At 38.6% G+C, this 14,654-nt stretch overlaps 1 protein-coding gene across 1 annotated transcript; it reads left to right on the top strand.

Moving 5' to 3' along the window:
* Positions 1-4,059: 4,059 nt before the first annotated feature.
* ZC4H2 (zinc finger C4H2-type containing) lies at positions 4,060-13,544 on the top strand. Its single transcript, XM_065729175.1, has 5 exons — positions 4,060-4,175; positions 9,141-9,312; positions 10,335-10,507; positions 11,071-11,233; positions 12,170-13,544. Exons 1-5 carry the CDS (start codon positions 4,123-4,125, stop codon positions 12,281-12,283), a joined length of 675 nt encoding a protein of 224 aa, XP_065585247.1. The 5' UTR covers positions 4,060-4,122; the 3' UTR covers positions 12,284-13,544.
* Positions 13,545-14,654: the final 1,110 nt, after the last annotated feature.

Raw genomic sequence — 14,654 nt, 5'->3', positions numbered from 1 at the left:
CGTGCTTGTTGCAGATGCTCCGCTGTCATTGTTGCCCTTTTCTTTGTATTACAAGTGGGGGGGGGGGAGGTGGAAAGGTTATTCTTGCAGCTGAAACAAATTCTTGCAGTTGTGTGCTAGTTCTTGACAAAACAGTAGCAATTTGTGGTCTGAAGAACTATAGGGTTTTTTGGGGTTTTTTTTTTAGATGTGGTAAAATTCAAACCTGTGCTCAGTATGTAGAGTAGTATTGTGGTACTATGTTTTTTGTTGTTGTTTTTTGTCTGTAGTGCATCTGTCTATTACTCCCATTTGATTCTTCATAACCTAGGAGCTAAGGTTGAAGTTCTCAGGACCAGAAAATCAAAAGATTTATTTTTCAATAGCAGTTGTGTGCTTAAGTCCCTCAGTTCCTGTTGAAAAAAGTATCTTAAGTGTGTGGGGAGAAAACTGTTATTTATTTCCCCTATATCAAACTTTATAGATGGCACCAGAATATAAATGATACAACAGTGCAGAGATTTCAGATAATACAAAGAACTGTCAGATTTTTTCATATACAACAAAAAGTGAAACGCAGGTATGTGAGGATGCTTATCACAAACCATGAAACAAAAGCTGCATGACACCAGTTTGGATGTGTTTGAACTGCAGATATTAGCATCAGAGCTCAGACAGTAATCTGGATGTACAGACCCCTGTCCTTCTGCTCTGCCTTTAGAGCAATGTGCCTCATGGCATTCAGGTTTTACTTTGCAATTTGGAAGATCTTTTTTCATCTTGAGAAACACTAGGGATCTCAGAGTGTATAAACACCAGAATACTGACTAACCTCTCCAGGCTGTTCCTCACCATATTATTCATTGATGATGAGGAGGAAATGTCACATTTCCAATATCAGGATGAGTTGAAAGAATATGTAAAAACAGGTATACAGTACTTTAAAGACAGCATAGGGTAGAGGGCCCAGGAAGATGTACACAATGGTTCCATACTGAGAGAACAGTAGGATGTGTTTGTTACTACTGCGGGCACTGTTTTTATGTGGATGAGGAGCTCAAGCTACTTGTATGCTCCTAAAGATTGCTATTTATCTAGAAGCTGATTTAAAGCCTGCTGGAAGCAATGGCTGTCTACTTGTTGATATGAAATAGCCTGTCTTAAGCCTTAATTTATTTTGAATCCTTCTAAGGCTTGTTTTTTCTTTTGTTATTCTAAATTAATTTATAATTCTAAAATTCTAATGAATTGTAGTTTTGCACATTAAAGTTAACACTTAAAAAGATGACTAAATATATTATAACCAGTGAAAAAATAAGCAGGGAACTGCAGTGCACTGGTTCTCATGTCATACACAAGCCTTGAAGTTTTTATGAATGACCTGATTTCTGAATCACTCATTTCCACTTATGTTCAGTCAACATAAGATGGGAGGAAAAATAATTAAAAAATAAGCTGTGCTGTATCTCCAGTGAAGAGAGCCTCAGCTTCTCACTGCGTGGGTGTGTATCTGATGTGCATAATATAATATTGAGTGTTCAATGTAATTTGTATAAGGAGAAGAAAATCACACTGATAAACATTTGGTGCCTCATTTACAAAAGCTTTGCTTAATTGTCATTGTTAAACTGTGTGGGGCATGGTATATGTTAGCATAAATTCTTTGGATGCTGGCCAGGTAGCAGAATTTGGGAATTTAAGCCAATTCTTCCTGACAAGAAATCAGGAGAATTTGTTAGAATCAGTTAGCCTGTCACATTCCCTTCTACAAACATAATATTTACAGTTTTCTTGTTTAATTTTGGTGCCTGGTTTCTCAGAAGGTTCTTTGTTTTAAACTGTGTGTGTCATTTCCAAAGGTAACAAGTGGTATTTCTGTCATAGTAACCATATGATTTTTCAATGTGATGCTCCATACGTGAAGTTCTTGACAAACTTTGCTATAAATAGGTAAGAAACTGAATGAGAATACAGCTCAGTTACTTCATACTAAACAAACTAGTGTATAAATATTTGGAGATAAATGGGAGTTACTCCTCTGAAACCCTGAAGAAAAATTCCAGTTTAGGCATTTTTTTCAGATCTGTTTCCCAGTCCTCGAAACAGCCGTATGAATGTCAAGCCTCATCCCTTTTCCAGACAACCCTCCTGGTTGCCTGCCCTGTTTCATTTTCTGTAATTCTTGGTGATGGATTTTCCTCATCCGTTACACAGTCTTTTATTTTCTGACCCTTTTAGGAGTGCTTTCTCTGGCATGAAAACACCTGAATTAATGCTCATGTATGGCAGCTCATCCTGTTTCCAGGCCCTTGACCATGTCTGAGAAGTCACTGAAGAAGGTGACCAAGAGCAGGTCATTGTAGTAGAAGGCTATGTGCCACGCTTGTAGTGGTGAAACTCAACACTGATCTTTGCATAACCACGGTCTCAAAGCAGGGATCTGCGGTACCTGGATTAGTACAGACAATGTTACGTAAATAGTTCTTAAGACTGACATTGAGACTCCTTTACTGTCCAAATATCCTTTCCAACTGAAATGCTCTGTTTGGCTTATTAAGTAAAATAGTTTGTAAACTTATTTGTCATCTGACCTGTGGATTATTTGCTATGATAACCTTTTTATTTGATTTTGCAGAGGAGGAAACTATTATTATGGGCTCCACCTATTCCTTCCAAAGTTGCCTAAAACTGGAGTCAGAACATGGCTCATGCTCTGCTTATTACCTCATATTCTAGTCTGCATATTCCAAGTATGGATATTTACACCTGAGGGAGACCGCTTCTTCTTTTGTCTGCAACTGTGTATGCAGACTCAGCATTTAGTTCTGTGACCTCAAGTCCTGACTCAAGCAGATCATGTGCAATTCAGTGATCTTTCATGTTCTCCAAAACTATTACTAATCTTGCTGAAATAATGCAGAGGAAAGCAATTTTTATTTGCCTTCCATATATAACAGTTCTGTAATATATCCTGCTTATTGCCCTGTTCTCAATGGCCTTGTGCTACTGACTGAGGGTGACAGAGCACTGGCAGAGGCTGCCCATAGAGGTGGTGGAGTCTTCTTCTCTGGAGACATTCAGGACCTGTCTGGGTGCCTACCTGTGCAACCAGGTTTGAGTGGCTGGACTCAGTCTCTAGAGGTCCCTTCGAACCCCTGCAATTCTGTGACTGATGAGTGGTTCACTATATTCGTTAGACCATGATACTGATGCTTGTACATGTAAACACACTTAAGTTGAAGACTGTATGATCTGTTTTCCCTGCTGACTGTATTGATCTTGGTATTTCATTTGTTGTAATGTGCTGATCTTTCAACTCAATATGACTGTAAAACACTGGGAAACTCACAGTAATTGTTTGGGTGTACTGGTGAAGAATCAGGGATTCACTCTGTGAATCCCTCAGGAAGAAATTTTTCTATGTGCTGAGATGTAAAGTTTGTCTTCATAACATAGAACAATGCTTTGTTCACTACAGAAGCCGAAGGAAAATAATTACCTGTGCAAGGAATGACTGCAAGTCTATTCAACAGTGGCTAGAATATGTTTGCATTCTTTTTTTTCTTTTCAAAACTAAAAATCCTATGAGTAGTTGCAAAAATACAAAAAATGCTAAAGAATTAAATATGTCTCTACTGAATTCCAGATGCACTTATAAATGTCAGTGCGCCTATGAGTGGGGGGGGGAAGCATACTAGTAATAATGACTATAGCATGCTTTGCTGGGAGGGGAGTACATTTAAAAATCACAATCACATCAAATGATCTCTTAGTGATTATTCCTTAATTTTAATGAAATGCTAAATCTTGCACAGATCTCGGGAGGGCACCTTGTCCCTTCTTTGCAGTTCGAACAACCTTTGACAAGTGGATTCCAAATGTAGTTGCAGGAAGAAGGGGTGAAAGAGCGCTCTGCTTTGCATTGTGGGTGTTGTAGTCTTTCTGCCAACTATCTGCCCAGGCAGTTAGAGGAAGCTGGACTCTAAGTCCCATAGCTCCCGCTAGAGCCTACCGCACAGGCTCAGAGACTGTATGGTAGGAGGGGGGTGACTACGTTGTATCTATTGTATGGTTTTTTTTCTTTATTTTTTTTCCCTGGCGTTTTGTACATTTCACAATAGATTTAAATCGGGAGTGAAAAGCATGGCAGATGAGCAAGAGATCATGTGCAAACTCGAGAGCATCAAGGAGATCAGGTATGTTTGCTTTATGCCGCATCAGCTACATGAAGCAGCTTTCTCCTCGGGGAAGTGGAGTAGTTGCATCGATCTGAAAGTAGGTATTGTGCTACCAAGGGGGAAAAAAACCACCCCAGGCTTTATGATAAGAGCTAAAAATACTTTCTGGTTAGAAAAGGCACATCTGGAGCTGGGAAGTGACAGCAAACGGCTACAATGGTCGTATATTTCCAGAGAATTAGATCAGTAATACCATAACAAGAGAAGGGAAAGCATGTGGGTGGGAAAGGCAGATTCAGCGCCACGCAGCTGGGGAAGCTGTATTCGGCTGTGGGTGTTTTCTTTTAAGCTGTTCGGATTACAGTTTTTTATCCCTCAGTCTCTCTGTTGTAAACTTATTATTTTGCCTTATTCATTTGCACGATTCTCCCCCCGCCGGCAGGAGCCTTAACAGGCTGGGAAAGGAAGGGGTTGTTGTCAAGGGAAGCTGAGGATGGGTGTGCCCCAAAGAATGGCATGGAATGTCTCAGCAGGACTGGGATGGCTGAGTGCAGCCGGCCCGAGACTCTAGGGTGGACGTGGGGTTCAGCTACCAGGGCACCTGATTTCCCTGGGCAGAGGAATTCTGTACCACTCTGAGACTGCGGCCTCAGGGAGAGCGTGGAATTTGTGTGTTTGCTGGAAGAGGGAAGCATCTGAGCCTGTGAAGCAGTCAGTGCTTAAGACAGGCAAGGAAGGATAGTGGAAGTATTCCTACCTGGTGTTTCTGGCTACCACCCTGAAGAGATGCACGCAGCTGTGTGCTAGGGTGACAGTGATGTGGTAGGGATGGTTGGGGACACACTGGCACTGTGTGTGTCCACCATCATCTGGAGGACCTGCCACAAGGCAGGCAGCTGCCTAGCTCTGCTGTTCTGTGCAATGTGATACAAGAGGGATTTGTATATAGTGTTCTTCATACAGCGTATCTAACAGGATGCACTGGCAGAGGAAGGGATCATGAACGGTTCATGGCACCATCTGTGCCCACTTCAGCAGTTTGTTTTTCCAACCTTTAAGTATGACATTTTCATTCTTGGACTTAGGACACTGATATTCAGGTAAGGCCTAAGCTGTCGATATTTAGCAGAAATTCATGTGTCCAAAACCAGATCGTGTTACAGAGAAAGTGTGGCAGTGATCTGTAATGAAACTAGGAGTTGAAGGGTGAGCTGGTGGTGGGTAGCCCTCTAAGTGGCAAGAAGTGTTTTGGGGCATGACAGATGAAGAGAGGCTATTGGTGGGTATGTTTGCAGAGTAGGCAGTGGACAAAGGAGCTGTGTTTGACTCTGCAAACAAGTTGCTGCAGAGATGTCTTCCTGCCTGGTACCAGCACCTCTAGTAAGCCATGTAAAGAGGTGAAGTAGGCAACAGTGTATGGGCTTCAACTATTTTCATGCTATGAAAATGCTATGCCATGAAGATGAATGAAGATCAGGCAAAAATATTCGTGTGCCTAGAATTCCAAAACAACACGTAGAAAAAGGTGGGATAATACATGCTTTGGAGAGTAAGAGCAGTGCTTTTCTCCTCAGATAACAGGCATGTTCTTTTAAAATATAGGTGCAGATATAGCCTTTTTGAGATCCAGTTCTCATAACACTGAATTTAAATATTTAATTAAATAATCTTTCCAGAGAGAGTGATATCTTTGGTATTATTTGGTAATCTATGGTGCATTCTGTTTTCTGATAATATATTTCAATAGTGCATTAACATTGAGATAAAGGCTTTTTTTTAGTTTAGTTTGTGGTATAAGGCACTGTAAATGTGACCTGAATAGCTTTACTAGACAATTGTGTATTGATAAATTTGCTTAAACATAATTTAAATTAAAACAAGCAAAAATCCTGCTTAAGGCATTGGTGTCAATTTTTAGTCTCTTTTTGAAAAACGTGGTCAAAAAACTACCTATTTAAAATATCCTTTCTATGAAGAAATTCATCTGAAATAACTATGAGAATTTCTTAAGTTTACAGAGCAAATATACCTCTGATAGATTTGTTGAGTGTTACTTTCATTGCATTCAGAGTACTATTCTACAGGCAGAAGGGGGAAATCCTTACCACTGAAATAAAATAAATTGCCTATTTCTGTTGGTGCTCTCAGTCACTTACTAAAGGCAACTCAGCTGGGTTTTTGATGGAGTTCTGGAAACTGATTCTGGAAACCTACCTTTCTAGATACATACAAATATATATATAATTATAATGGAATTAGTGCTGTCAGTAAAAGTATAAGTTCCCAGTCCAGACATATTTACTCATACTTACTGATAAGCACTGAGTACTTTAACAGAACCCTAGCTCTAAAATTAAGTAAATATGTGTAAACTGGACCTCAGTGTTCTGACCAGGAGATGAGAATGTGTGAACTTCTCCACAGCAAATGCCAACTTCACTGCTGAATGTCATATCGGGCCGCAATTAGTTATTATAGTTATTGTTGCAGACTAAGAACTTAAATAGGGCAAAGAACAAGAGGACAGAATTCATTAGGCAGTATAGAAATCACAATACTGGTTTTTGTTTCTAAGCATCATTGCCTGTTACCTGATGCTAATACAAGAAGCATTAATTGTGTGTACTTCTTTCCTAATACCAAAAGCAAATCATTTGGACTAAAACAATCCCCTGCAACTCATTTTATGTAGCAATTCGGCAGAGGATAGCTGCCAGTGCCTAGTAATGGTGTAGAAGGTAATCTAGTTTCATCCTTCTAGGTGAATGCATGTCATAAATGCAAGAGTAGAATCTGAGAACAAATCCTCCTGGTTTCAGTAATCAAAGCTGCCACTACTAAATGAATGTTTTAAGTAAGTGATGTCTGGTGAAAACAAGCATAGATGTTTGAATTGTACTTTTTATGGGGTATTTTCACATTTAAAATGGAGGATAGTGATGATCTCTTACATTAGTATAAATACAGTATTATATACAGGCCAGTAAGTGCTGCTTATAGTAAACAGGGGGAAAAGAAGGAAAACAACTCGTGAAATCTTTGTCCACAGATTCCATTTCAAAATTGATTTTTTTCATCACCAAAAATGGGTCAGTGTAAGTTAAGTCTGTATTTGTTCCAAGGCTTTTTTTTTTTAAGTCATACAATATATATATTTAAAAGCATTTACATATTTAGATAATATCCTTCTCTAGCTGTGTGACATGTCATCTTCACCTTACTTTTGATTCCTAATGAAGTTTCTGAGGTTGGTAAATATCTCTAAGATAATGTAGTCCAACTGTCTACCCCACTGCTATTGCCTACTAAACTGTGTCCCTAAGTACTACATCTGCCCTGTCCTTGAACACCTCCAGGGTGTGTGACTACACCACTTCCCTGAGCTACCTTTTTCGATGCTTAGCCACTCTATCTGTTAAGAAATTCTTCCATCATATTGGCGAAGTTATTTATGATACTGTTTTTATCTGTTGCAGCTTCATAAGCTTCTGAAGTGAGAGAGGGAACAACTGAGGCTTTGATTCTTGGAATAGGTAACCACAGTTGGTTGAACTGGGGACTGACCCAGCTTTCTGCCACGGTCTTCAGCAAACGGTGGAAGTGAGTTGTGCCAGTTCCCTGTGCCAGTGATTTCTCAGGCAGTCAATAAAAGGGTTACAAAAACTTGGAGCATAAGCATATGTTGCACTCATTGAGGCTAATTTGGAAAACAGGAATAAGGAAACTGAGAGGATTTGTGGTCATAATGTGGGTGTTCCCAAGAAGGTGGTTGGCAGAAGGTGAGCTCCAGTCAAAGAACAGAGTCTATTATAGACATCTGCTGTATACTTTAATGAATAGTCCTCGGGCTAGCTCTGAAATTTCTTTGGTATCTTGGTTGGAATGCGAGAAAACAGGAACCCTGTTAAAGCCAAAGATAACAAAGACTTGAGATGGTACTGTGCTGTCAGTCTCAAGATATGAGACTTTATCTTATAAACAGAATGGAGGGAGGATTTCTGCTTGTACTTTGATGGAGCCCTGTAGATAAGTAGAATACGCTTATAACTGTGCAATTTGATACTGTAAGAGTGAGAAAGGATCCTCTTCTTAAAATAGGGCCTTCTCAGAGTCTGGGCCTTGTGTGAAAGGAAGTCAAACACAGTTTTCTAGAATTGGTGTAAAATCCATGTTGTCAGATTTTACTGTTCATCTGATAGTCAGCTTCCTCTAACTACAGAGTACTTTTTTGTCAGCTTTGCTGCTTATGTTGAAGTCGAATCAAACTTGCTCCACTTTGCAGGAGGAAAAGGAAACTTAAATACAAACTCCCTTTTCCCCTGCCCTTTCTCCCATGTCTATAGGAAGTCTAGTGTAATGAACTTTGGAACAAATTGGAGGTAGTTGTAGGTGTTACAAGACTAAAAAGGGATTCTGCGTTCTTGTTTAATTCGCACAAGGTAAAGCAAGGGATCCTGGAACTCTTTATTACATGTCTGAAAAGTGGCATTCTAGGCTGCTCTTGTAAACATTTAAGTGTTGTTGGCTTATTTGGTATGGCATGTCACATTCTGCCTTTGGGTACAGGAAAAATAACTAACGCATCAGGAACATGACCGAGAACAAGAACGTGCTGTTTGCTCTGCTCAGCATCTTGGACAACTGCTGAATCACAACAGCAGTATGCTGTTCTGCTTCTTTAAAATGTCTGATGACTGAAACTCACACCCTTTGATTTCTAGCTTTGAAGACTGAGGTATGAACTGGGTTTCTAAATGTTTTATTACAGATTGGCAAAAAAAATTTAAAAACAAACCAGAATGCAGGACATACATATTTGTAAATGTTTCTGTGCGAGAGGTATTAGATAAGTGTTACTTTTACCCTTGACTATTACCGATGCCTGCTTTTTGCATTATTTACCTATGAAGTGATGCATCACAAAAATATTTTGCAATTACTTACTGTTGTCCCTCTATGTTTGTAATTATTATTGGGATCCAGGAATAAGACTTTGCAGATGGAAAAAATAAAGGCACGACTAAAAGCAGAGTTTGAAGCCCTGGAATCTGAAGAGAGGCATCTGAAAGAATACAAACAGGAAATGGACCTGCTGCTGCAAGAGAAGATGGCTCACGTGGAGGAGCTGCGTCTGATCCATGCTGATATTAATGTGGTATGAAGAGTTCAGATGCAGGCAGTCTATGACAGTTGTATTGGAATAAGTCCACAAGTTGTGGAATTGTATGCATTTTGCATGCAGAACAATTACTGGTTCAGTTATCTGGACTTCACAACACGATGCCATCCTAGGATCCTACAAAGAGTACAAAGTAAACTTAATACAGGCTTCTTTTTTCCCCCGTCTGCTTTGGGTGGGATATTTTATTATGTTGGTGTGGAAAGCATTTGAATCAAGGGGCTAGATGACCAAGTCCATTGTAGAATTTCACCAGTAGTAATAGTAATGTCATTCTCATAGTCCCCTAGAAAATGATTTTTTTCTGTTCATCTTTTGTTATTGAGCAGCTAGAGGTAGCTAGCTGGGTTTTTTTACTTGTTTGGTTTGGTTTGGGGTTTTTTTTGTTTTATTTTTAGAAGAAAAGGTGTTTGGGGAAAATGTATGGTGTTTGTTATGTTCTTAGAGTGGTCTTCATCACTGAGTGGAACCACCAGATGTTACCTCAGTACAGCAAGGAACACCAGCCCAGAGGAATTAAGAAAGAAGGAATCTTAATCATTTAGAAGGGGTCAAGTGGAGAGTTCATTATGATAGGGCACTGACATGACTGTACAGTGGTTTCTAGCTCTGAAGGTATCAGTGCTTTGCACCAGAGGGAAAACATACTTTCATTACAAGCTATGTACTGGATGCACAGGCTGTACATATTTTTCACTTGAAATTTCTGTTCCTTTACCCAGTTGCATAACTTTTCTCAGTAAGTTTCACCCTTTGTCTCTTTTCTCTAATGTTACCCTTTTATGCCTCTTTTTACATTTGCTGTGATAAGAGAAGCTGGAACCTTTTCTTAGCTTGCTAATTAACTTCTAACCAAAACTCTTTATTAGACTATTGTGTTGTTTCCAACCTCTTCCAATTTGGGTGAGAAAAAGCTTTTCTTTCTGACTCAGTTTCTTTGTTCAGGGAGCTATTGAAAGAATAGTCCTTTTAAAATCTTATTCATCCTTCTGTTTCAGATGGAGAATACTATTAAGCAGTCTGAGAATGATCTCAACAAACTCTTGGAATCTACTCGCCGCCTTCATGAGGAGTACAAGCCCCTGAAGGAGCATGTAGATGCTCTGCGAATGACTCTGGGCTTGCAGAGGCTGCCAGATTTGTGTGAGGAAGAAGAGAAACTGTCCCTTGAGTAAGTCTCCAAAGCAAACACTGTCTGGCTTTACACCATTTTTTTTTATTCTACTGATTATTTTGCTATTTTAGTTTTGTTGGCAGATGGAAGAAAGGACTTAAGAGGTATTGGATTTTTTCAGAAATAGTTTTCCATTGAAAGCAGCTTGACACTACAAATAATATATAAATGTATTGTGTTAAAATATTAATTTTAACAGAATGAAACAGATTCATTTTTGAAAAAATATTTTTAACACTATTAAAGATTAAGTATGTACATTATATATTTTGTAGCCTATTATATTTATATTTAGTTATAAATAAAGGTGCATTAGAAACTGGGAACTGTTGTCATTCTTTAGTAATCTATCTGATGTGTACAAATGCAGAGGGAACTACTAACAGTTACACTAGTACAGAAACAATTACAAACTGTGTCTAAATGTAGGCAGTTTGACTCTAGTGGAAGAACATTACAATAGTTTGTTTCCATATTTTTAACACAAAATATTCATTAAAATAATCACGTAGTCTCCAGAAGGTGCTTATTTTTAATTATTAACTTATTTATTGGTCTAGCTACTTTGAAAAGCAGAAAGCAGAATGGCAGACAGAACCACAGGAGCCTCCCATCCCAGAGTCTCTGGCTGCAGCTGCAGCAGCTGCCCAACAGCTGCAAGTGGCTAGGAAGCAAGATACCAGACAGACGGCAACGTTCAGACAACAGCCACCTCCAATGAAGGTTAGGAAATTGAATGTGCTGTTTTTTCTCTTGTGCTATTGGGTTAAACAGTTCTTATAAATTTGGTCAATATTTACAAAAGGAAAAAGTGTGTCCTGGTTCTGATCTTTTCTGTAGAGATTCATATTAGTATCAGCCCAAGCAGACTTAAACTGGGTAGCACCAGTCATCAAGGATTAAGGACAAGGCTCTGCTTTATTTTGACTAATTTAGGACCCAGAACTCTTCATAGCAATGCAAAACTAATATATGGATTAATTCAGCCTAACTGTAAACACACAGACAGTTGTACTGCCATCAGCAGTTAGACTCGGCTCTTTCTGTAGTCAGTAAAATAGAGAAGTGATTCCATGGGTGTAAGTATCTATCCCACTCAGGTTCTGAAGATTCACTGACTAGGGAGGTAAACTGAGGTAAGTATATTTCATACTTACGTAATTCACGTTTAGGGTTAGGTCAGTGAAAACCTTTCTGAGACCAGTATGCTTCATTCATATGTCAGTTAAAGGGCTTAGTATGAAACAAAACAGTGAAGTGCTGAGTCTTGTGATAAATATGTAGAATTCAAATGATCACCCTCTCTGCCTTGAATTCCGTGAAACTGCAGTCAGTTTTCACTATACCTTCTCTGACTTAGCAAGGTGTTACCCATGTAGACATCTTTAAAACACGTGGAAAGCTTAAACAAAAATAAGTTTTGTGCTGAGATTATTCATACAGGCCTGAACTGTGTGTTTCCTGAGCTGTAGTTTCACTTCAATGAGATGGCCTTGTTTTTCAGAAACCTGGAAATAAAAATTTGCATTGGTTTGCCTTTGAAACAAAGTGGTCTTTGTTATTTTTTCTGTACTGTATCTTAGAATATTGGTACCCAATAACTAATGTATCAGTGCCACTTAAGTGTTTATAACAGAAGGCTGCAATGTTGCATTTCAGGCCTGTTTATCCTGTCACCAACAAATTCATCGGAATGCACCGATATGTCCACTCTGCAAAGCAAAAAGCCGATCTCGGAATCCCAAGAAGCCCAAAAGGAAACAGGACGAATGAAACTCAGAAAACTGCTGGGAAAAGTGTGACCTTTTCCAATACTATTCCATTAGAACTGTAAATGTGGCCAGACTTCACTGAAGTGCAGACACAAGTATGACCAACTCATTGGCTTCTATCAATGCAATGTAAGCACAACGTTCCTGTTCTGTTTCAATTTTGTTCTGCTCCTGAGGATGTTTTAGGAAAATAAGTATTAATGGTGCTACCGTTTAATGTTTCGATCATTCCATTTTTTGGATTCTTAAGCAATATAGAATTCTTATGTGAATATCCTAGACATCAGGCTATGCTTATTGGCCAAACGTGATTATTACACATACTTATGTCATCCTTTTAAAATAGATGTTACTAAAAGATTATTCAGTTTTCTTCTGATAGCAGGAGACCATTTGAAATGCAGAAAAAAACCCAGTTTGTTTCTGTTATTAAAGAACAATTTGTTTTCCAAGCTAGTAAGATTGCACAGGCTTAGATATCAAATAGTGCTTTTTTCCCCTGTTTTTAATACTGGAAGTGTTCAGGGGAATAAATATTTATGCAAGAAATCAGTGCATTCAGGACACAAATGAATTTGATTTACTGGGGTTTCTACATGCAGTCAAATTTGGCTCAAAATTTAGAAAAGGAATCTGTTTATAGGCTGTGTATGAATTTCAAAAATTACAATGTGTGATACTTTAACATCGAAATGTGGTATTATTTTCAGCAGTCAGAAAATTAAGTAACTCAAATGAGTACATTAGTGGTCCTTCTGGGTTCTAAGATAAAATCGGTATGTCCACAGACTGCAACAGTAGCCATTCTGCACAGCTCCTCTTTCTGGTTTCTACAGCAAAAATCTCCTTTGGCAAACAAACACTGGACTGGATTACAGGGAAGTTCAGCAACGTACCTGGAACAGTGTCAACTTAAAAATGATGCAATTCACCACAGGTGTTATGTTTTTGTGGCTTTTTTTGTCTGTAAACAAAACTTCCTATTGTTATGTCTTTTAGTAAGCCATTTTGAAATTAGTTTTATTTTGGCCCATGTTTTCTTCTTCATCTGCATGTGTACCAGAAGAATCCTGGTTGCAGGATCATGTAGACCCCTCCCTGTATGTTTCATCTCATGTAACAGTTTCTCCCACAGGGAGGATCTAATTCTAGTTTTGTCACCAACACAATTGATCTTTGGTACCGTATATTATTTTCACTATCTTCAGGAGATGGGGAGTGCCTGTTTGCATTTGTCCTGGTGGTTTGTTTTTTGTATATATTTTTTTAGCCTTTTTCTTTTTTCTATGCTAGTTTTCTATGCTAGTGTGGTAGTAGTGGGAATTTTGCTCCTTAAAAAAAAAAAAAAAGGGTAGTGAAGCCGATTAGGTGTGTCATTGGTCAGAGCTATGCTATGTGGTGAGGACTGTAAAAATCCACAGAAAATGATTTTGCTGGCCAAGTTCCACATTTTGGAAATTAAAATCAATCTCTGCCATAAAGTACACAAGTATTTTATTGTCAGTATTCTCCCATTTTAATGTTTTATAACCAAATAAACATCTAGAAGCAGAACAGACAGTTAAAGAGCTAATGCTCTTGGGCTAGTGGTTACTAGCCAGCGTTCTCACCACCACGGCCCGGGTTCGATTCCCGGACGGGAATACCCAGAATGCAACTGGAGCATTAGCTCTTTAACTCCCAATACACCACATGATGTTATGATGTGGAATATCAATAATACAACTAAAACCATAATAGTGTACTAAATGCCACTGGAAAGATGTAAAGAGTGAATTCTGCATGAGTCAGAAATGTTCTTTGGGAGATATTTACACTGTAGGATAGCATGACCTCATGCTCCCTTTACCACATGGCATTAGTGCCCCAACTCTATCTTCATGCTTATTTTTTAACACAAATATCCTGTGTTCTGGTTTTAAATGTCAGTGAGGCTGTATGCCATGCACCCTGCAATTCCTATTGAGTTTAAAGGAAGACATACACAGGGTTAAAGATTAGCATATGGACTCCTCCAATCTGCATGCATTTAAGCAGCATACTTTTGTGATAGGTATTCATAAATTTAAGAACTAGTGATGTTGGAGAGTGAGTGAATGGCTTGCAGTGAAGTAGCGTGTTTAGAAGCATAGACTGTTAGAACTGTTTTACAGTCCTGAAATAGATGGGGTTAGTCCTAGCTGTTCTTATTTTACTGTTGCTTTGCCAGGTTCTTTATTTCTTGGGGATCTCTAGAGTTCTAGACTGAAGCATGCTTAAGGATGCACCATTTCCTGATTTTGTATGGCAGTTCTGCATTACTGCTTTTGTTTTAAACTAGTCTTTTGTGCCCTTGTTTAATAATGTTTTGTTATTTAAAAAAAATGAAAAAA

This window comes from Cyrtonyx montezumae, unplaced genomic scaffold (assembly GCF_038088225.1).
Source record: "Cyrtonyx montezumae isolate F1298 unplaced genomic scaffold, pur_monq_1.0 scaffold_11, whole genome shotgun sequence".
Lineage (NCBI taxonomy): Eukaryota > Metazoa > Chordata > Aves > Galliformes > Odontophoridae > Cyrtonyx > Cyrtonyx montezumae.
The sequence above is the reverse complement of the archived record's forward strand: the minus strand, read 5'-3'. Positions and strand labels throughout refer to the sequence as shown.